Source organism: Rhinopithecus bieti, unplaced genomic scaffold (assembly GCF_001698545.2).
Source record: "Rhinopithecus bieti isolate Rb0 unplaced genomic scaffold, ASM169854v2 scaffold_2432, whole genome shotgun sequence".
Taxonomy (NCBI): Eukaryota; Metazoa; Chordata; class Mammalia; order Primates; family Cercopithecidae; genus Rhinopithecus; species Rhinopithecus bieti.
The window spans coordinates 1,788,844-1,813,271 of record NW_016804136.1 but is presented as its reverse complement, the minus strand read 5'-3'; the positions used below and the strand labels follow the sequence as shown (position 1 = coordinate 1,813,271).

Below are 24,428 nucleotides of genomic sequence, written 5' to 3'. Positions count from 1 at the left end.
TCTCAAAAAAAAAAACAAAAAAAAAAGAATAAAACCAAACTCTTGATCGAACAAGTCATTTGTCTCCTAAAGTAGGTTTCCCTCGTGTTACTCTCCCTGTAATATTCTATTCTTTCCCTTTATGTCAATTAAGTACCTATCACAATTTGAAACTATATATTAGATATAATGCATGCTTACCTGTTTACCAGGGTCTTTAAGGCTAACCAGGCCCTGTCTACCCACTTCTTCAACCTCATTCCTGGCCATTTTCCCTTTTAGGCACTATGTTCCAGCTGCTGATCTTTTTTCAGTTCCTTGAACAAGTCATTTGTCTCCTCAGATACTTTGTGCTTGCTGTTCTCTCTTGCCTGAAATTTCTTGCCTGAAATGGCTTTCATATGGCTGGTACCACCTTAGCCTTCAAGTCTTGGCTTAAATATTACCTCTGCATATAAAGATTCCCTAACCATCTAAAGTACGTTTCCCTCATGCTATTTTCCCTATAATATTCTACTATTTCCCTTTATGCCAATTATGTACCTATCACAATTTGAAGCTATATACTTGATATAATGCTTGTTTATTTAATTATTTATGTCTAGTTTCCTTACTAGATAGGAAGTTATATGATAGTGGGAACTATGGTTATTTTTTTATTCACCAATGTATTGTCATACCAGGAATAGTGTTTGGCTCAATGCAGGCATACATTAAATACTGGCTGAAGTAATGAATCACTTAACATTAAATACTGGCTGAAGTAGTGAATCACTTAGTACTACAGTACAATAACAAGATTATTGGAAAATGGGCAAAAGTATCCTCAAAATGCTGCATTTATATTAGGATGATCAATCATCTCTATGTACTTCTGAGATATACTAATCTTCATTTAATTTATAAGTTTAATGTTGAAGACACTCTTTTGAGAAATGACACTACTGCTGAACACTGAAATCTCATTTTTTAGTATTTGGTTTAATTATAGTAATATAGTATTGATATGACCTATTTATATCAGAAAGCTAATATTCTTTTAAAATGGACAAATGAAAACAGGCATTAATATCACTGTTCCTATTTCATTAAATGGCATGTAAACTGAATCTCCAAGTATAGTGGGAATTCAAAACAATTAAGTAATGTGCAATGGTTAACAGAAAATTATGGCTAGTGAACATAAATATCATTTACTGAATACTTACTTGGAAGTTGTTCATACTTCCTCCTGGCATTATTTATACATTTACCCCAAAAGACAAAACATTTTCCTAGAGAACAATAAACACCAAGAAATAAAACCAGTTCCAAGTAGTGGGGAAAAACTCAGCTGATTCTGAACAATACCATATAAAACTCCCTAATGAGTGTCTAAGAATGTTCTTGCTTTTGAAGTTTTAAAAGGAATAACAACTTGAATGTTCTGGTACATAACAATGTGTTAGCTTATTACCTACTCTCAAGAACTCCAAGCCCTGTTAATTGAAATCTAGCAAATCTTAGATATTTTTCTTTGAATTTATATCAAGTTGCCTGTTGACTAACAAATACTATTTTTTTAACAATTAATAGCAAGATAATGTCTTCTCATGCTAATCAATGCCAAAGAAGATTGTTATTTGCTACTACGAATTTAATGAAGAAATAATCAAAGGAGAAATTTAAATTATTTGATAGGCCGGGAGCAGTGGCTCACGCCTGTAATCCCAGCACTCTGGGAGGCCGAAGCGGGTGGACCACAAGGTCAGGAGATTGAGACCATCCTGGTTAACATGGTGAAATCCCGTCTCTACTAAAAACACAAAAAATTAGCCAGGTGTGGTAGTGGGCGCCTGTAGTCTCAGCTACTCAGGAGGCTAAGGCAGGAGAATGGCATGAACCCGGGAGGCACAGCTTGCAGTGAGCCAAGATCGTGCCACTGCACTCCAGCCTGGGCGACAGAGTGAGACTCCATCTCAAAAACCATAAATAAAATTTAAAAAATAAATTATTTGATTGAGTAATGTTCGTTGAGAAAATATACTAGAATGTTGAGTACTTCAGTTGAAATTAGTTTCTCCTGTGGGTAGTATGTAGCGAAATCAGAAAGAGAATCAGATGGATTTACAAGGCCTATTCTATAGAGCTGATTTTCAGTAAGCTTGGGGAAGAAGGAAGAGGGGAGATAAGGAAAGAAAGTAATTTGGGTCATTTCTCCTTTTTTTGAAGACTAAAAGTGCTTATTCCAGAGGAAAGCAGGCTTTCTGGGGAGTAACCCCCATCACATCTATGTAACCTTGTTGGCAGACAACTATTATGTCTGAATTATTGGTTGCATATATTGACCAGTGATGAAAAAAGCAGTGAGATAGAAGTGGCAGGAAGAAATACTTTACCTGCCATGACCATAGTTTTGAGGGTAACTCTTGCATCCTGTAGAGCTGGAGCCAGAAACTGAAGAAGTAAAAGTTAATTATCTCACGTCTTAGAAAAAGATGAAATAAAAAGTTATTTGACAGAAGGATCCCATTACAAAGGCAGTGAGGGGACTCCAATGCATTCACCATCTTCTAGGTGTAGAGTGCAACAGGTGGAAGCTGACTGGCTGTTTCAGCTTGATGTCTGAGTCACTGGGCCCTCTTGTGCTGCTCTCCATGTACTGCGTAGGAACTTAACCAGGATGACAGATTTTTAAAGGAAATTAAGGAAGCAAAGTAAAACTTTCTTATAACAAAATTTAATAGAAAACCATCATAGTAGAATTAGTATTTTCATTTTAAATTTTCTTATAACTGGAAATGTGAATGGTTCACACAATGGTGAGAAATCTTAATTAGGACTGCCAATATAGTATGGATGTATTTGAAAAATCAGCTTTACCAGGTTTCAATAAAGCCAGAATAAAAACAGATTAGGTTGGTGTTAGGACAATTCGGGGTGATAATGGTCTTACACACTTGAGGTCAAATATTGGCCCTCATTCTCTGAGCTACAGACAGTTCCTACAGTTGTAAAATAAGGATCATATCACCCTCATAACTTGATGTAAAGACTAACTTACCATAAAACATCTAACACATGTATTTGATAAATTTCATATCCTCTTCCTTCTTATGTTACCTAACCCACTAGATCTTTTTACAATATCTTATGCAAGAAAATCAAGGGACACAGACAGCTAGAGGAAAATTTAAGAAAAAACAAAATAGTTCTCATTCTGTCTTCCATACAATTACAATAAAGTGTCTAGATTTGATCTTACTGACGTTTCCTGATAATGAAAATGTTGGGTCATCTTTCCTGTCCTGCAGAATGAGATAGCCTCAGAAACAAACCTGCTGCTGATGGGTAGATCCAATTTTAAAATGGTTTCCCCTGAGAACTGCAACAAGACAAGGATGCCCACTTACATGTATTCAGCTTAGTACTGGAAGTCCTGGCCAGAGCAATCAGACAAGAGGAAGAAAGAAAGGACACCCAATCAGTAAAGAGGAAGTCAAGCCATCACTGTTCACCAATGACATGATTGTATACCTAGAAAACCCTAAAGACCCATCCAATAAGCTCCTAGATCTGATAAAGGAATTCAGTCAAGATTTAGGATACAAAATTAACATACCCGAATCAGTAGCACTGCTATACACCAACAACAAACCAAGAGAATCAAGAACTCAATCCGTTTTACAATAGCTGCAAGAATAAATAAATAAATACATACATAAATACATAAAATACTTAGGAATATACCCAACCAAGGAGTTGAAAGACCTCTACAAGGAAAACTACAAAACACTGCTGAAAGAAATATAGATGACACAAACAAATGGAAATACCTTTGCTCATGGATGGGTAGAATCGATATTGTGAAAATGACCATACTGCCAAAAGCAATCTACAGATTCAATGCGATTCCCATCAAAATACCATCATCATTCTAAGTAGAACTAGAAAAAAAAAATCCTGAAATTCACATGGAACCAAAAAAGAGCCCACATAGCCAAAGCAATACTAAGCAAAAAGAACAAATCTGGAGGCATCACATTACCCAACTTCACGCTATACTACAAGGGTATTGTTACCAATACAACATGGTACTGGTATAAAAATAGGAATGCAGACCAATGGAACAGAGCAGAGAAACCAGGTGTAAAGCCAAATACTTACAGCTAACTGGTCTTTGACAAAGCATACAAAAACATAAAGTGGGGAAAGGGCACCCTGTTCAACAAAAGGTGCTTGGGATAATTGGCAAGCCACATGTAGAAGAATGAAACTGGATCCTCAACTCTCACTGTATACAAAGTCAACCCAAGATGCATCAAAGACTTAAATCTAAGACCTGAATCCATAAAAACCCTTCTAGACATTAGCTTAGGCAAAGACTTCGTGATCAAGAACCCAAAAGCAAATGCAAAAAAAAAAGCCCAAATAAATAAATGGAACCTAATTAAACTAAAAAGCTTCTGCACAGGCGAAGAAAAATCAGGAGAGTAAACAGACAACCCATAGAGTGGGAGAAAATATTCACAAACTATGCATCCACCAAAGGACTAACATCCAGAATCTATAAGGAACTCAAACAAATCAGCAAGAAAAAAACAACCCCGTCAGAAAGTGGGCAAAGGACACAAATAGACAATTCTCGAAAGAAGATACACAAATGGCCGAACATGTGAAAAAATGCTCAACATTACTGAACTATCAGAGAAATGCAAATTAAAACCACAGTAAGACACCACTTTACTCCTGCAAGAATGGCCCTAAAAAATAATAAAAAATTAGATGTTGGCATGGATGTAGTGGAAAGGGAACACGTTTATACTGCTGGTGGGAATGTAAACTAGTACAACCATTATGGAAAACAGTATGGAGGTTCCTTAAAGAACTAAAAGTAGAACTACCTTTGGATGCAGCAATTCCATTACCTGGTATCTACCCAAAGGAAAAGAAGTCATTATACAAAAAAGACACTTGTACACGCATGTTTATAGCAGCACAATTTGCAACTGCAAGACATGGAACCAACCTAAAATGCCCACCAACCAAGGAGTGGATAAAGAAATGTGGTATACATACACCATGGAATACTACTCAGTCATAGAAAGAAACAAAATAATGGCATTTGTACAACCTGGATGGAGTTGGAGACCATTATTCTAAGTGAAGTAACACAGGAATGGAAAACCAAGCATCTTATATTCTCATTTATAAGTGGGAGCTAAACTATGAGAATGCAAAAGCATAAGAATGATACAATGGACTTTAGGGACTCAGGGAGGGGGGAAGGACTAGAGTGAAGTGAGGGATAAAAAAATACACATTGGGAATAGTGTACACTGCTTGGCTGATGGGTGCACCAAAATCTCAGAAATCACTACGAAATAACTTTTCCAAGTAATCAAAAACCACCTGTTCCTCAAAAACTATGGAAATAAAAAATTTAAAAATAAAATTAAATAAAATGGTTTCCCCTTTCTTGATGCTTGAGAAGGAAGAAATTCAATGAAACAGATTACCTTTCTTCGCTGCAGGAGGTGTGGGGAATAAGGGAAGAGGACCACCAATGTAGTGTAAATGGCTTTCAAAATTTTACACCAATTCATGAAAAATTTCTCAAGAAAACATGGAATAAAAGGGAATTTCCTAAACATGATATAAAGGTTACATACTAAAATTCCACAGTTAACATTATACTTACCAATGAAAAAATATAATGCCATAAGTATTGGCACACGTAAGTACTTAACTTGGTCCTTGCTTGCCTAATGAGCCTCACCTCATATCACTCTCTCTGACCCTCTTGATTCCATTGTGCTTACCTTCTAGTTCTGTCTTTATTCCATGTATTGTTTCCTCTGCCTGCAATACTCCCCTTGCTGTCTACCCTTGCACTTAAACTTGTCTAGCTTACTCCTCTTTTTTTCCCTTCAAGGGAAGCTAACATGGCACTTCTAGGAAGCCTTCCATGATCCCTCATACCTATTTCATATCTACTCATTATCTTACAGCATAGTTCATCTGTAAGTACTTGCGGTATAATAAAAAATACATATATTTGGCCTTTGTCTTAGGTTCCCGGCGTACAGCTCCTAAAACAAGTGGAATCTCCTGAGTGATGAGAGTGTCTTTTGCATGAGAATAAGATGACTGGTGACTGGAGACCCCTAGGTAGCTTCAGCATGGGGGCTGGGTGTCAGAAAGACCAAGCCATGGTTAGAGATTTGGAACTTTCAGCCCCATCTCCTAACCTGTGCAGAGGGGAGAGGGGCTGGAGATTGAGCTCAATCATAAATGGCCAATAATTTAAACAGGCATGACTACATAATGAAACCTCCAGAAAAACCTGTAAATGGTGGGGTTGAGGAGTTTATGGGTTAGTGTAGACACTGATGTGCTAGGAAGGTGCTAGGCCCAGAAAGGGCATGGAATCTCTACCACTCCTCATCCCCCTTCCCAACCTTGCCCTATGCATCTCTTCCATTTGGCTCTTCCTCAGTTGCATCCTTTATAATAAATTGGTAAATGTAAATAAAGTGTTTCCTGAGTTCTGTGAGTCATCCTAGTGAATTATGGAACCCGAGAGGGGGTCATGGGGACCACTGAATTTGCAGCCAAGTCAGACAAAAGTAGGTAGCCTGAGTACTTTGTGACTGGCATTTAAAGTGAGGACTTTTTTTTTTTTTTTTTGAGACGGAGTCTCGCTCTGTCGACCAGGCTAGAGTGCAGTGGCCGGATCTCAGCTCACTGCAAGCTCCACCTCCCGGGTTTATGCCATTCTGCCTCAGCCTCCTGAGTAGCTTGGGACTACAGGCGCCCGCCACCTCACCCGGCTAGTTTTTTTGTATTTTTTAGTAGAGATGGGGTTTCACCGGGTTAGCCAGGATGGTCTCGATCTCCTGACCTCATGATCCGCCCGTCTCGGCCTCCCAAAGTGCTGGGATTACAGGCTTGAGCCACCGCGCCTGGCCAGGACTGTCTTATGGAACTGAACCCTTAAACTATGGAGTCTCTAACTCTAGGTAGTATTAGAATTGAACCGAATTGGAGTCAGAAAAAACTTGAGAGTACTTAGTTAAAAATCCTTTTGTAATTTCATTGACTGTAAACTCTGCAAGACAAGACCATGTTTGCCTTGTCTACCATTGTATCCTCAGGCACCAGGCAAGTGCCTATCACACTGTTCAATACAAACTTGGGGAAGGTATAAATGGAAAGGCTACCACTGGAGAGTAGAAGTTCTACATTGTTATCTGGAGAGATGTTAGTCATGAGGTTTTCTCAGACTTTGCTTCTAATACAATGCTGATGGCTGATGAAACAAAAAGAGAGGCCGGGTGCGGTGGCTCACACCTGTAATCCCAGAACTTTGGGAGGCCAAGGCAGGTAGATCACAAGGTCAGGAAATCGAGACCATCCTGGCTAACACAGTGAAACCCTGTCTCTACTGAAAATACAAAAAGTTAGCAAGGCGTGGTGGCATACACCTGTAGTACCAGCTACTCAGGGGGCTGAGGCAGAATGGCGTGAACCCGGGAGGTGGAGCTTGCAGTGAGCCGAGATCACACCACTGCACTCCAGCCTGGGCAACAGAGCGAGACTCCATCTCAAAAAAAAAAAAAAAGAGAAAAGTAACAAGCCCAACTTTTCACTATGTGATGTGAGGGCCAATTATAGGATAGGGTAGCACAGAGGAAGGAACGGGAAGCCGAAAATATGATACTACTTCAAAGAGGAAGTATAGCTGAGTAGAGAACAATGATCAAGTCCCAGTCCCAGTAACTTCTCCACATTGAACCCCTTGTGTTGTCAAGCTCTGTTCTCTTGAAAACTATCAAGCGGTAGAGTTCAAATTCTGCTCCACTGCCTGCTTTAAAAAAAAGGCTGTAAAATACATAAAATTATCATCTAGTCCAGCAGTCAGACTCCAAAGGCAGTGAAAGAGCATATGTGCATGCACCTTGTCCATCATCAGCCCTACTTAAAAGTCATAATTCTGCACTCTTATCATATAGGTACTCATTGGTACTTGCAAGTATTCAGTCGTATTTGCTGGGCTCTTACTGTGTCAGAGGGTCTTAAAAACAGGCTCATGTGTGTACACCTCATCTGTCCAACTAGATCTTCAGCCTTTTAAAGGCAGAAAATGTCATCTGTTGCTCTCAAATTCATGTTTTTTTTTCTGTACTGAGTAGAGAGGAGAGGCTCTTCAAACACTAAATAGGACTGAAAAGAACATTTCATGTACCCAATACTTATCAGGTAAATTTGTTGAGACCTATGGGAACCGAAGAAAATGAAAACCAGGCCCAAACGACATTGGTAAGAAAAGACCATCTCCATTTTGCCACGAAAACAAGTCTTACCTGTGATGGGGTTATCCTTCCCTTTTTAATTTCAGATGAATTTTCACTGAGTTTTCCTACTTTGTTACTTGAGCTGCATTTGTAGCATGTCCATCTTGTTTGGCCCTCAATTTCCATGGTGCATTCTTTGTTTTGAAGGCAGAATGAGTGATACAAATGGCCACAGCTGCAAAATGAAGGCAACGAATGTGTCCTTTTTACTATCACAAAATCCATCAACATAAGCTTGTAAGTGTACTTAGGAAGCAATAAAGATATCTAACAAGTAGAAAGGCACTGATGGCTGTACAGGGTAAGAAACAAGAAAGGGAATGTACTTGCTGCTGTCCTCTCTTTTTAAAAATCCACATTCATATATTTGTATACTTATGTTGTGAGTACAAACAAATCACTGTTCTCTGACTACAAACTACCCAAAGGATGAGTTGAACTTCTGTTCATTTACCAAACTATGAAATATGGATGGCATTTTCAGATAGTCTGAAAAAAATGCAACGGGGGGCTGGGCATGGTGGCTCACGCCTGTAATCCCAGCACTTTGGGAGGCCGAGGCGGGCAGATCGGCTGAGGTTAGGAGTTTGAGATCAGCCTGGACAACATGGTGAAACCCCACCTCTACTAAAAATACAAAAAATTAGCCGGGTGTGGTGGCAGGTACCTATAATCCCAGCTAGTTGGGAGGCTGAGGCAGAAGAATTGCTTGAACCCGGGAGGCAGATGTTGCAGTGAGCCAAGATCGTGCCACTGCACTCCAGCCTGGGCAACAAGAGCAAAACTCTGTCTCAAAAAAACAAAAAGCAAAACAAAACAAGAAAAACAAAAAATTAGCCAGGTGTGGTGGCACACACCTGTAATCCCAGCTACTCAGGAGGCTGAGGCATGAGAACTGGTTGAACCCAGGAGGCAGAGGTTACAGTGAGCTGAGATTGCATCACTGCACTCCAGCCTGGCAGACAGAATGAGATTCCATCTCAAAAAGAAAAAAATAAAATTAAAAAAAGGCAACTGGAAAAAATCATAACTATTTAAGTAGCTTGATAACAACATGAATGGTCTGATCACCAAATTCAAGGCAAGGGTTGTGATTTGATTAAACATTTACAAAAATGTCACTGCTGTAGTAAATCCTTACACTATTCATATAAAGAAATTCCCTACTGATTACATTAAATGACTAAACCAGCCTCCCACAAGTTGAGTACTGAGAATAATTCTCAGCCATCTACACTGATTTGTCTTCATTTCTCTAACCTAAAATGTTGGACATTTCAGAAATCAATCCTTTTCTTTTATATTAACTGATCAGTCTGCTTTCCCCCTTGATCTCTCTAGTCCTTTAACACAACAGTCAGAGTAATCCTTAAGACATAGGTCAGATCATGTCACCCCCCCCAGTCCTCAAAATCATCCAATGGCTTCGCATCTCAGAGTAAAAGTCTCACTTTCATTATAAAAATGAGTTAGATTTGGGCCAGCTCCTACATGATTTGGCCTCTGCTCCTCTGAAGTCTCTTTCACTGTCTCCTTCCTTGGCTGCTCAGGTGCCACTAGCCTCCTTACTCACTACTCCTCAAGAATGCCAAGGCTCTCCCGCCTCATGGTCTCTGCACTCGGCTCCTCTGCCTGGTGCACTCTCTTCTGAGGTTGCACAGCCACTTCCTTTAGATCCCGTCAAATGTCATTTAAACAAGAAGGCTTTCCGGACTACTCTATAAATTAGTAGCTCCCAACATTCCTTTTTCTCTATAGCATAGCTCGTTTTTATTCATGTAACTATTAATTATTTTTCTATTAATTAATTTTTAAGTTGTCTGTTCATAAGTCACCTTAACAGTGAGCCTTTCCCTGACCAACCTATATAAAATATCTGCATCCACCACCAAACACTCTGTATCTCCTTTAACATTTTTTTCCCCCGTGGTAGTTATCAGTATCTGGCATTTCACTTGTTGGCTTATGGTCTATCCCTGACACTACAATGTAAACTCCATGAGGGTAGAGCCTTTGTTTCGTTCCTCCTGTATCCTATCCCCTTGAATAGCAGCTCACATACAGCAGGTGCTCAATAAATATTTCTTGCCTGAATGGGCTCTTCGTGTGAAGAGAACTACCTCCTCTTCCAACCATCAAGTCTACCAATCTTCATGCAGAGCTAACACTCAGATAGTGCTTACTCATGCCAGGCACTGTTACAAGTGCCTTATATAAATCATTTCATTCAATCCTCACAAAACCCTAGGAGGTAGGTACTATCATCCTATTTACAGATGAGGAAACTAAAATATAAAGAGGTTAAATAACTTGTCCAAGGTCTCACAGCTGGCATGTAGCAGAGTCAATATCTGAACTCAGGAAGTTTGGCTCCATGGTCATATTGTGTTACCTCTATCCACACATTCTAGATGAGCTGTCTTTGCTCCTGAGACCAACACCTTCATTCTGCACTAGGGTTCTTCTCTCTTTGCAATGTAGCTTAAATATCATATGCTGACAACTTCTAAATTAAAATTTTCCAGTCTCAACACATCTCCAGATTTCTGACTTGACGAACTGTCTAGCTGGCATCCCTACTTGATGTCTAACAGTACACATCAAACCTAACACGTGCAAGACGAAACTCTTGACTTCCCCACTTCCTTGTATCTTCTTCATCTTAGACAATGGTACATGTTTACCCAATTGCTCAGACCAAAGACTCATTTTTCTCTCATATTCCGCATCTAATACACCAGCAAATTATCCCTACCTTTAAAGGATACTTGGAATCCAAACACCTCTCAGCACCCTTGCTCCTCCCTCTCTTGTTCTGTTCAAAGGTCACGTCCTCAGATATGCCTTCCCTCATTTAATAGCACTTGTCCTGAACAGGTCATCCTTCTATCCATTTGTCCTGCATTTTGTTTTTCTCCAAAGCTCTTATTCCTCTGTATTTATGTCTCGCCTGGGCACCCTAACCTCCACCCCAATGCAGAATGTAAGGTCTGTGAGGGCAGGAACTTGCCTATCATGTTCATTGCTAGAATGACTGCCTGTCTGTGTATCCATGTGTATTCTTGCCTGGTAATGCCACAGATGTACATGTACCATACATGTAACATTTATTTCCCTTTCTTACCTAAAGACAATAATTTCATCAGCCATTTCTTGGCGTCTCTTGTACTGTTGCAAACATATAGAGCAGTAATCTTGTTTGGGATTCAGTCCTCTGGTGACCGAAGCTCTCAGGTTACACAATGACCAATGGAGATCTTGGTTTAGAAGGCTAGTTGTTGTTTCCAGCAGGGTCTATGAAACAACAAAACAATAAACAAACAAACAAAAGGTTATAAAATGAAAGAGATAGAGGAGATGGATGGTGAATAGCACTTGTTTAGTTTTCAACTACCAACAACTAAAATTGGAACATATTATAAAGGGATAAAATTGTTGAAACCAAAAAAATCAAAACCTCACAAATTCAAGCGGTTAACCTCAATGTGCAGAGTAATGGTGAGTGTATACATTATGAGATTCTCAAGTCTGTCATTAGTTTCTACTGAGAAATGTGAGCTCTGCCATTCTGCAGCTTAATTCAGTATTGATGGCTTTCAAACGACTAGATAAGCCCAAATCTATTTATTACATGTATATAATAACTGCTCTCTGAATGGCTCAGAGTGTTGTAATAAAGAATACAGCTAAGTCTGAATCCCAGATTTTTTATTGAAACTGCATTCATGGTAACGTTTCAAGTATCTTTTCACTAGTAAAGCTAATGGCCACTACTCCATTTTCATCTTCCTTGGGCAGAGAGATAACATTTTCCTGATCAGCACTTAGAAGTCATTTGCATCTACTCAAGACCATGACATCTATCATTAAGTCACATAAAGACATTTTAACAGCTATCACATTAAGTCATTTTAAGGCTCTATGTATTTATAAAGTATTGTTTTTGTACTTTATCTCATTCTTAACATTGGTATATATCATCTGGCTATGTAGTTGGGTTCTTTTCTCTCAGTCCTGAAGGGGAAGATAGAGCTAGGTACTGCCTGCCCTCCTTGCTATACAGCTTAGCTCTTTAACCTTACCTGTAACACAAAACTTTTGGTTCTAATGGTCTCATTCTTTCCAATCAGTATCATGTTTTTCTCCTCTTCCATAGTTCCAAAACTGGTAAACATTTTCTGCCTTGCACTCAACTTTACTTCTGCTAACGTGGAATCTGTGCCTGCAGGAGTATCAAGCTTCACTGGGCTACACTTAGCCAAACTGCAATTCTTACAACATTCTAAGAAAAGCTGTCACCCAGATTTTCCTTTTTCTTCTCACAGATTCTTAAAAAAAAAAAGCAGACGTTGTCTCCAACAGACCTAAATGGTACTTTTCCTAGGTGGCTTCAGGAGTCACTTTGCAGTACACTAAGAAAAAAGCCCGAACACCAGGCTGGCGCTTACTGAGACTTAAAGCTAAAGACAATTTTGAGTTAAGGGAAGACTAATGACCATTTATGGTGATATGGTTTGGCTGTGTCCCCACCCAAATCTCATCTGGAATTCCCACGTGTGGTGGGAGGTAACTGAATCACGGGGGCAGGTCTTTCCTGTATTGTTCTCATGATAGCAAATAAGTTTCACGAGAGCAGACAGTATTATAAGGGGGAGTTTCCCTGCACAAGCTCTCTTATCTGCCGCCATGTGAGACATGCCTTTCACCTTCTGCCATGATTGTGAGGCCTCCCCAGCCACGTGGAACTGTAAGTCCAATAAACGTCTTTCTTTTGTAAACTGCCCAGCCTTGGGTATGTCTTTATCAGCAGCATAAAAATGGACTAATACAATGGTTGGTGACAACTATCTGTTCCAGAATGTTTAAAATAATACTTATTTAATTTTATTTTGCAATTTTCTATATTCATGTTGACCCTTCCTTTTCTTTTTTTTTTTTTTTTTTTTGAGACGGAGTCTCGCTCTGTCGCCCAGGCTGGAGTGCAGTGGCCGGATCTCGGCTCACTGCAAGCTCCGCCTCCCAGGTTTACGCCATTCTCCTGCCTCAGCCTCCCGAGTAGCTGGGACTACAGGCGCCCGCCACCTCGCCCGGCTAGTTTTTTGTATTTTTTTGTAGAGATGGGGTTTCACCGTGTTAGCCAGGATGGTCTCGATCTCCTGACCTCGTGATCTGCCCATCTCGGCCTCCCAAAGTGCTGGGATTACAGGCTTGGGCCACCACGCCCGGCCGACCCTTCCTTTTCATGTGGTATAGCTTTGTACTAAATTATTTTTCCAGAAAGTTTCTCATACTTTCATTTTGAAAAAAAAGATCTTTGTTTCATTGTCAATGAATTAAAATAAACTAATTTTGAATTAGATGCATTTCTACATTCTGAAATGTGTGTGTGTGTACACAAATCAAGGTCAAGAGAATTTTTTTTTTTTTTTTTTTTTAGAGACAGGGTCTTGCTCTGTCACCTGGCACAATCATAGCTCACTGCAGCCTCCAACTCCTGGGCTCAATTGATCGTCCTGAGTAGTTACAATTACAGGCACATGCCACCATGCCCAGCTAATTATTTTTACTTTTTGTAGAGACAGAGTCTTGCTATGTTGCCTGGGCTGGACTCGAACTCCTGGCCTCAGGCAATCCTCCTGTCTCAGTCTTCCAAAGTGCTGGCATTACAGGTATGAGCTACCATGCCTGGTGAGAGAAATTAAAAACTGAAATAAATATACACACATACACCTCAGTCTACCTAACTGCCAGTAAATAGATGGTAATTTTTTTTTTAAGTATAGGTACAAAAGAAAAGAAAATATCATTTTTCTACCTTAGGACAGACTTAGATGTAACAAGTAGCTTACTTACTTGTTCATAGTTAAAGGTATCTAACATTCCCAGAATAAGTCCCTGGATTTCTCCAAGTTTTCCTTTTCCATAAACTGGATCCTAATTAGAAAAAAATATAACTGTTATAATTCTATATTTCAAATACTTAAAAGTAAGTTATCTGAAAAAACCAAATGCTTTTTGTTAAGTTTTTTAATTATTACTTTAAGTTCTAGCGGTACATGGATAACGTGCAGGTTTGTTACGTATGTATACTGTTGCCATTGGTTTTTGCTGCACCCATCAACCCAGCACCATCAGTTATATTTTATATCAGGTATAACTCCAATGCAATCCCTCCCCTCTCCCCCCTCCCCATGATACCCCGTATGTGAGTCCCCTTTCCGAGCAATGATTCATGTTCAGTTCCCACCTATTGAGGAGAACATCGGTGTTGGTATTCTGTCTTGTGATAGTGTAAGGGAAGAGTTCTCCGGACCATGCCCTGCAAAGGACCAAACTCATCGGTGTTTATAGGGCTGCATAGTATTCCATGTCTATAGTGCCACATTTCTAATACAGTCATTCACAGATTACATTTGGGTTGATCCAAGTCTTGCCTATTGTAATAGTGCCGCAATAACATACGTGCATGTTCTTTATACAGCTATGATAAATCTTTGGGTACTATACCCAGTAAGTGGATGGCTGGGTCATATGGATACATCTAGTTCTAACCTGGAGAAATTGCCATACTTTTTCCATAATGGTTGAACTAGTTAGTATCCCACCAACCATGTACAAAGTGTGTATTTTCCCACATCCTCCCAACACCGTTTTGTCATGATTTTTAATGATCCATTCTAACCTGTTAAATAGGTATTCATTGTGTTTTTTGATTGCATTTCCTGGGGATGGCCAGTGGATTATGAGCATTTTTCATGTTGGGTTCTGTGGCTGTACGAAGTTCCTTTTTGGAAAATTCTGTCATTACCTTTGGCCCACTTTTTTTGGATGTGTTGTGTTTTCTGTATATTTTTGTTGGATCTTTTGTATGATTTCTGGATAATTACCCTTGACAGATGTAGTAGATTGCAAAAATTTTCCTCCCATTCTGTAGGTTGCCTGTTCACTCTGATGGTGCCAAATGCTTTTAAGTATTTTTCTACAGTCACAAAATATTTATTCTTCCACAAATGTTCCACTGGAAATGTACCATAGTCTTCCTCTGATCATCTCAAATATTTTTGAAAAACAAAATTTAAATTATCCAAGCCCCTTTCTTAACAATCCTTGCAAGTCTAATTAAACTTTACTTTTATTTTGTTTCCGCAAGAAGCTTCCTCTCCTTCATATAAAACAGCAACTCTCCCTCTTTGCACTCTTATTTATCTGTTACATTAAAACCAGTGTACTCAGGAATACCCAGAATCTGTCCAACAACTCCTCCTGTGATCCCATTTAGCCACCTCCTGCCCTTAACCAACTACATCGCACCAGTTTTGGAGACAAACAGGTTCTGAGAAAACAGCTCTCAGTTTTTTGAAGTTTTTTTCAGTAAAGTCATTACTGATAAACAACAGATACCTAGATATCCAATGTTCCCTCCACTGCATTTCATATGAGCTATACCAAGTAACTTGTTTATTATGTACATTTTGGAAACACTGAAGTGTACCAAAACACACACACACACACACACACACACACACACACAAAACAAAAAACAAAAAAACAAAAAACCACACCAAAAACTGAAATCCAAACAGAGATAAACACTGTTGATATTTTGATGTATATTTCTCTAGTCTTGTTTCTGGGAGAGGTGAGAAAAGGAAGGGAAAGAGGGATATATGTTTTAGTGTATAAAATTGGAGTATTTTACAAAATATTTTTATATCTTTTTTTAACTCAACCGTGTATTGTGAGCACTTTTCCATACCATCAAATATTTCTTTTTTTTCTCTACTCTTGTGACACATTACAAGTATTTCTTAATAGGTACAGAATATAAATTATGTGAAAATATCATGTTTTATTCATTTTCTGCTTTGAACATTTCACTTTTCCCCTTTCCCAAACTCCAGCCACTATTATCAAATGCTAGTGGCTGCAAATCTCAATTGGAATCTCTGATTCTTTTAGAGATTTCTAGACAGAAAACTATAGACTCAAAGGGCATTTTCATGGCTATCAATATATATTGCCAAATTGCTCTACCAAAGTTTATTTTAGGATTTTTATCCCCATCAGCATATGTATGTGCTCACTTCACTGACCTTTGGCTAGACTAATAATTATAATTTAAAAACTGTGAACAAATCACTCAAGTCTATTACTTTTCTCTAATATCAAGTTATATATGACATAAATGACTCGTTTCCATGCCAAATAGGAGAATCCAGCTACACAGTTATGATAAAAGTAGTTGCTATTTTAAGTGAGTAGCATATGCCAAGTACAGTACTAAGCACTTTATGTTTACCACATTACTAAATTCCTTCAACAGGTTTTGTGAGTAAAGAAACTGAGGCTTAAAGAGGTTACAAAAACTTCTCTAAGTCACAAAACTATCAAGCAGGTAAAATGGGATTTGAATCTAGGTACTTCAGAAATCATGCTTTTAATAACCACACTATACTGGTCTCCCAAGTATGGATACAAAAACTAATAAACTAAGTAATAAACTACTTCTTGCTTGAACATATGGGTTTCTAACATAGGTAACTAAATGATAAATTAATGATTGCTGGAAAACACGAGAAACATGTCTGGCTATTTCTTAGGGAGTCTTGGTACTGTTAAGAGTGTGAGTTCAGAAGGAAAAAAGGCCTATGGAAGCAGGAAAAACCTGTACAAGAATTGTCTCAGGATTTGCTTATTTTTCTCTTCTGGGTTCTAGTGATGGCTCTTGCAGAATAGGTCGTGCAGTTCCTAAGATTGGTTTTCAGTGCTTTGAGTCTGTCTAGAGCAGCATGAGATTGTCTGCCAGAGGTTTCTTTGGCCTCTTCAACTGCTAGGGTTATGCTGAAGAAATCCAAGGCACAAAATAACTATGTGTAGTAATTATCAAATTAACAAGTTTGGGCTTGAACACATCACTTCAGCTTAATAGAAAAAACTTCTATTTCACAGCTAGGGATCATATCACTAAGCTCAAGATATCTGTCAAATATGTGGAAATCATTTACAAAAGGCAAGATACAGATATCTCAGACTAGTCCTTCAGAGAAAAAAACAACTCAAAGCCATATACCCACTGGACAATTTTTTCTTTTTATTTTCTTTGCATAAAAAGAGACCCTTGTTAATGCTTAATTATACATTTGGTCAAGTTCTTAGTAAGTACACATTTGCCAAATATCAACAGATGGTACAATATCTTATTAGAAAACTCTATGAAAATATTTACTATAATATGTGGATCCAGTATGACAATAGAGCTCTGGCATGTGTTTATAACAAAGGTGGTTTGGAGAACAAAGAGGTCTTAAAAGTTTAAATTCTGGGAAAAAGAAATCTTTATAGGTCATTTCTATATTTATATCATACATTTCACTGTAATATACATAATTTAAAAGCAAAATCATGAAAACAATCTCATGCTGGGACAACATATAAATTATAGAATGCAAAAGGGAGCTCAAAGCTTCTAGCACAGCATGCACCAAACCACTAGCTCTTCAAATTATTTTCCAAAGATGTCAGCTAGATTCTTCAGCAATGAATAAATGCTGAGGTTTCTCTTAAGTTGTTTGCAAACTATGAAGGAAGAGCATACTTGGGTACCCATGTAAATGTGTTTTTCAAGACACACACTAGAAAAGATGTGATGACCACTTTTTTTTCCTATTGCTTTCTGGTACCTACTGTATCATGTATGTATATGCTTAAAATAAAAAAAAATCTTTATTAATTGAGCACTGCTTTAAAATATGAATGATGCCCTAAACAGGAGAGTCTATAAATAATTTGTTTGCCTTTCCTCAGTGAGAAAGTAATAAACAGCTTCTCAGAAGCTAAAAATTACTTCTGCCATAGAGCGAAGATAGAATGTATACAACATAAACACGGTCTTTAAAATGTTCTCTTATCACCTAATATTCATACAAAAAGATGGTATAATTTGGGTCCCAGGCATCAGTCTGAATAAACACGTGAAGATCAAGATCTGTAAGAATCTGTTATCATGTGACCACTTCTTTTGGAAAAACTAATTTTTTCAGTTGTATCTGAGCAATTGCGCATCTAAGTAACTGCTGCTCCCTACATTTTTCAGTGGGGATCTGATAAAGCGAGGTGGGTATGAGAAACGCCTTGATTAGTGTTAGATACAGAAGAAAAGCCCTAAAACTTGAAGTTAGTAGACCTGGATTAATTCTAATGGCTCCCATTTCAAAACTGAATAAACTAAGACAAGTTATTTGATCTTTCTGAGTGGCACTTTTCTCATGAGAAATATGAGGTATTGCTACATCCCCAGCTTAATTTGCACAGTTAGAGATCAAAGAAGATAATGAACACTAAAGTGATTTGTAAACTGTTGAGAACCATACAAGGACATTAGGTGAGGGAGTCAACTAATATTTAATGGGCATATACTATGTTTTAGGCACGGCACTGGGTGTTGTAGATAACATAGTGAACAAGGGAGACATGATCTCTGCTTTTATAAAACTCACAGCCTAGGGGGTAAGCTAATATGAAGGTAGGGCTCAAAAAGAGTTTATATTTACAGGTGTGACTGGGGCTGCGGTAAGGGTGAAAAGGCAAGGAAGAAAAAACTTAGCTCCTAAAATATTCTAGGAGATAGAGTAGAGAGGATTTGACGTGGATTAAATACCGGGACTGCTGAGGAAAATAATGAGGAATTCTAACACACAGTTAAGAAAGAAATTATACAAACTGTTTACAATCTATTCCAGAAAACAGAAGAAGGGGAACATTTCTTTTCTTTTCTTTTCTTTTTTTTTTTGTAGACAGAGTCTTGCTCTGTCGCCCAGGCTGGAGTGCAGTGGCACAGTCTCGGCTCACTGCAAGCTCTGCCTCCTGGGTTCATGCCATTCTCCTGCCTCAGCCTCCCAAGTAGCTGGGACTACAGGCGCCCGCCACCATGCTCGGTTAATTTTTTTTGTAATTTTAGTAGAGATGGGTTTTCACCGTGTTAGTCAGGATGGTCTGGATCTCCTGACCTCATGATCCGCACGCCTCGGCCTCCCAAAGTGCTGGGATTACAGGTGTGAGCCACCATGCCTGGCTAAGGGAACATTTCTTAACTCATTCTCTGAGGCTAGCATCATCCTCATACCAAAACCAGCCACAGACATTACAAGAGAGGAAACTATATGAACAGAGATGCAAAAATTCTCAACAAAATATTAGCAAATTGAATCTAGTAATGTATAAAAAGAATTATACATAACAACCAAGTGGGATTTATCCCAGGTATGCAAGGCTGGTTCAACATTTAATGGGTGCAGTGGTTCATGCCTGCAATCCCAGCACTTACGGAGGCAGAGGCGGGAGAATGGCTTGAGCCCAGGGTGAGACCCACTTGGGCAACACAGTGACACCCCATTCTCCACAAAAAAGGAAAAAAAATAAAAGACAAGAAAAATCAATTCCTGTAATCCATCACATCAACAGGCTAAATAAGAAAAATCACATGATCATATTAGTAGATGCAGAATTTGCACTTGATAAAATCTAATGCCCACTCATGATAGACAAACTGTGAGCAAACAAGAAAGGGAGGGACACTTCCTAAACTTGATAAACAACATTTATAAGAACCTTACAGCTAACATCATACTTAATGGTGAGAAACCAGATGTCTTTCTTCTAAGACAGAAAGTAAGGAAAAGATATCCCCTCTCACCACTCCTATTCAACATTGTGCTGGAAGTTCTAGTTACAGCAATAAGACAAGAAAAGGAAATAAAAGATATACAGATTGGGAAGGAAGAAATAAAACTGTCTTTGTTTGCAGATGACATGATTGCCTAAAAAAACCTGAAACAATTAAGTGATTATACCAAGTTACAGGATACAAGGTAATTACACATAAGTCAATTGGTTTCCAATATGCCAGCAACCAACAGTTAGAATTTAAAATTAAAAAGACACTTCATATTAGTACCTAAGAGAAATATTTAGATGTCTAATAAAATATACATAAAGTTTGTATGAATAAAACTAAAAATCTCTAATGAGGGAAAGCAAAGAAGATCTAAATACATGGAGAAATATTTCATGTTCGTGAAGAGAAAGATTTGATATTATTATAATGTTAGTTCTTCATTTGATCTATAAGTTCAATGTATTCCTAATCAAAATTCCAGCAAGTTACTTTGTAGATATCAACAAACCGTTTCTGAAGTTTAAAGCAGAGAGGCAAAAGACAAGGAATGGACAACACGATAATGAAGAACAGCGAAGTTGGACGATTGTCACTCCCTGACTTTAAGACCGATTATAAAACTACAGTAATCAAGACAGCGTTGGTATTGGTGAAGGAACAGAAAATAGATCAATGTAAAAGAACAGAAAACCCAGAGGGAGACCCATATGAGTATGGTCAACTAAACAAAGACAATTCAATGGAGAAAGGGACAGTCCTTTCAACAAGTAGTGTTGGCACTAGTTCCAACTGTGTATATCCACATGCAGAAAAATGAATCAACACTGACCATACGTTTTCCCCTAAAATTAACACAAAATGGATCATAGCTCTAAATGTAAAATGCAAAAATACAAAACTTTTAGGAGAAAACATATGACAAAATCTGGGTAACCTTGAGTTTGGTGATGAGTTTTTACATACAACATCAAAAGCATGATCCATGGGAGAAAAAGTCAATAAACTGGACTTCATGAAAAGCAACCACTTATGCTATGTGAAAGATGCTGTTAAGAGAATGAAAAGACCAGTCATAGAATGGGAGAAAATATTTGCAAGACACACATGTGATAAAGAACCTTATCCAAAATATACAAAGAATCCTTAAAATCCAACAAGAAAACAAACCCTTCAAAAAGCACATAAAAGCTCAGTATCACATGTTGTAAGAGAACTACAAATTAAAATGATTATGAGACTACTACACATCTACTAGAATGTCTAAAATCCAAAACACTGACAATACCACATGCTGCTAAGATATGGAGCAACAGAACATTCATTTAGTGCTGGCAGAAATGTAAAATGGTATAGACATTTTGGAAGAGAGTTTGGCAGCTTCTTACAAAAGTAAGCATAGTCTTATATAATCCAGCAATCACATTCCTAGGTATTTACCCAAATGAGTCTAAAACTTAAGTCCACACAAAAAGCCTGCATATGAATGTTCATAGCTGCTCTACTGAAATTTGTCAGAACCGGAAGGCAACCAAGATGTTATTTGATAGGTATATGGATAGACAAAACTGTGGAACATCCATACAATGGAATACAGAGATAAAAAGAAATGAACTATCGAGCCCCCAAAAGAAATGGAAGAACTTTAAGTGCACTTTAATTGCTAAGTGAAAAAAGCCAAAACGAAAAGACTACGCACTCTATGATTCCAACTATATGACATTCTGGAAGAGGTAAAACTATAGGGACAGTTAAAAAAAAAAATCAGTGGGCCGGGCACGGTGGCTCGCACCTGTAATCCCAGCACTTTGGGAGGCAGAGGTGGGCAGATCACTTGAGGCCAGGAGTTCAAGACCAGCCTGGTCAACATGGCAAGACCCCATCTCTACTAAAAATACAAAAATTAGCCGGGTACAGTGGTGTATGCCTGTAATCCCAGCTATTTGGGAGGCTGAGGCATGAGAATCTCTTGAATCTGGGAGGTGGAGGTTGCAGTGAGCAGAGATCACGCCAATGTACTCTAGCCTGGGTGACAGAGTGAGACTCTGTCTCAAAAAAAAAAAAAATAGTGGTTACCAGGGGATTAGGGTAGGGAGGATGAATAGGTGGAGTACAGGGGCCTTTTAGAGCAGTATATGATATGGTAATGGTGGATATAGGACACTACGCATTTGTCAAACCCATACAACTGTACAACACAAAGGGTGATTCCTAATGTAAACTATGGATTTTAGTTAATAATTATAATATATCAGTATTAATTCACCAATTGTAACAAATATACCACACTAACACAAAGACGTTAATGGTAGGCAAAACTGCGTGTGGGAGGGAGAAGGGGTAAAAGGGAATTCTCTGTATTTTCTGTTTAATGTCTCTGTAAATCTAATACTGCTCTAGTAATTAATAATAGAAAAACTAAACCTGAATGAAAGGTCTGGCTGTGTAACTGAGGCTTGCTGACTGATGCAACTCCATGTAGAGTGACAGGACAGCTAGCCAGCCTTTTTCTTGAGGAAAACCTGAAGCATCAATCTATTCAGGGTTTATTTCTCTGAGATCATTCAGTGTCTCAAGAAAATGAACCTGTCTCCTTCGTGGGAAGTGAGTGCGTCTGATGGCTGCTGGAAGGGGGACGAGGAGCACAGGGAATCCTATCACCAGACTTTCCCCAAATCCTCATTTTCAGCCCTGTGTTTTACTCCCCTCCCCTTGTGTCTGAGTCATTCCTCTGCTAAAAATCTTGATGACAACTGATTTTAGAATAAAATCCAAACTCCTTATCATGAATTACCAAGCAATTAAAGACACAGTCCCTGCCCATCTCTCAAATTTCAGCTCTGTGATTTTTCTTTATTCTTATCCTATGTTCTGAGCACACTTAAAAAACTTGTAACTTCCCAAATGTATCATGCTTTCACCTCAAAGTCTTTGTGTATATACAGTAAATCCTACCTCCTTTCTTTCCTTGATTTCCTTGGACTCTTTTAAGAATCAGGCATCTCCTCTTCCAGGAAATCTTTCCAAATTCCCTAGTCTGTTTCAGGTATACACTTTTATTGGTACTCCTTTGGTCATATATAGTCATACATACAACTCAATCTAACTTACTCAAAAAAGTTAATTATTGTAAAGATGCTAGGGTATTTCACAGATCCAAAAAGAGGAATGCTACTAAGTCTCAAGAGTCACAATGAAGGACTCATGTGCATCAGCTTTTTCTCCCCAAGTCGCCTCCTCTCCCGGTCTCTATGCCTTGAATCCTCTTTATACATTGTATCCGTTGGTGTGTCTCTCTTCTTAGAGTCTACTACATTCGTCTCCTTCTCTCTACAGATTATGCTTTTTCACTCTTCCAGTCCATATAATGGAAAAACAGGAACTGTCCACTCCTGAAATTTGTACCTGACGTAATCCAGAGACTTAATGAGAAACTTACAGGTCTTTTCCAAGTTCAGTTCTAAAATGTCCTGGAAAGCACACTGATCGGCCTTGTTTAGGCCATTTGCTCACCCTGAGTCAATCAGCTGGACACAGGAGGCAGGGTCACACTTTCCCACAGCTGCTCCTGCTCTTATGCAGATTAAGTATAGAAATGTAGGTATGGCAATTATCCTATATTCAGAGCAGATAATCCTGAAGGTGGCCACTATTACTTGCATAGAGCCCTATGAATAGTTGTATCAGAACATTTTTTTGTCTCTCAAATAAGAGCTCTTATGGGTTCAGAACTATGCCTTTCATCTAAACAGCATAACGTACAATTAATATATTTAATTAATAATGAACTCAAAGGACCAGGGACATAAACAAATTTTAAAAAGCTCACGACATAATAAAAAAGAACACGAATTAGGAAGTGAGAGACTTAGGGGGTGGTCCAAGTTCTGCCGCTAATGATAGGCTAAGAACTCAACTTCTCTATACTTCAGTTTCCTCTTTCTTCAACAGAAATGTTTATAATAGCCCTGCCTACCTCAAGAGATCGTTGTGGGCTTCAAATGAAATGATATCTGTGAAAGCACTTTGAAAAATAAAAATATCTGTACAAATATAAGGTAGCATAATTACAGTAATCACAAATATGCAAATGAGGAATTTAAGAAATAACATACCTTCCTGATTAGTGGAAGTTAACAACCATTGAAAGTAGAAAATGATAAGAAAAAATTATAATGAATGCCAGTATAACTCAAAATAAAGTGAAAAATTTCAAATATCAAGAGACTTCTAGATTCCAAAGTCTTGAAATATAAAAAATTTTAAAATCATGTTTTGTCAAGAGAAAACATGTTTTGTTATAATTTACATATCATAACATGTGGTTAAAGCTCAATAGAGAGCAAAATGTATAACACAGAGAGAACCCATTTGGCTTTATGATTTCATTTCTTCTAACTTATTTGGAAAAGTATTCCTGCCCTTTGGATACATTACTTTAT

The 24,428-nt window shown here is 38.3% G+C and overlaps 1 protein-coding gene across 1 annotated transcript in view; it reads right to left on the bottom strand.

Moving 5' to 3' along the window:
- VPS8 (VPS8 subunit of CORVET complex) overlaps window positions 1-24,428 on the bottom strand; it is a 268,413-nt gene that overhangs the window by 50,851 nt on the left and 193,134 nt on the right. Inside the window, 3 exon segments of the mRNA XM_017865711.1 lie at window positions 8,322-8,490; window positions 11,440-11,609; window positions 14,169-14,249. Of these exon segments, the coding sequence (XP_017721200.1) occupies window positions 8,322-8,490; window positions 11,440-11,609; window positions 14,169-14,249 (420 nt within the window).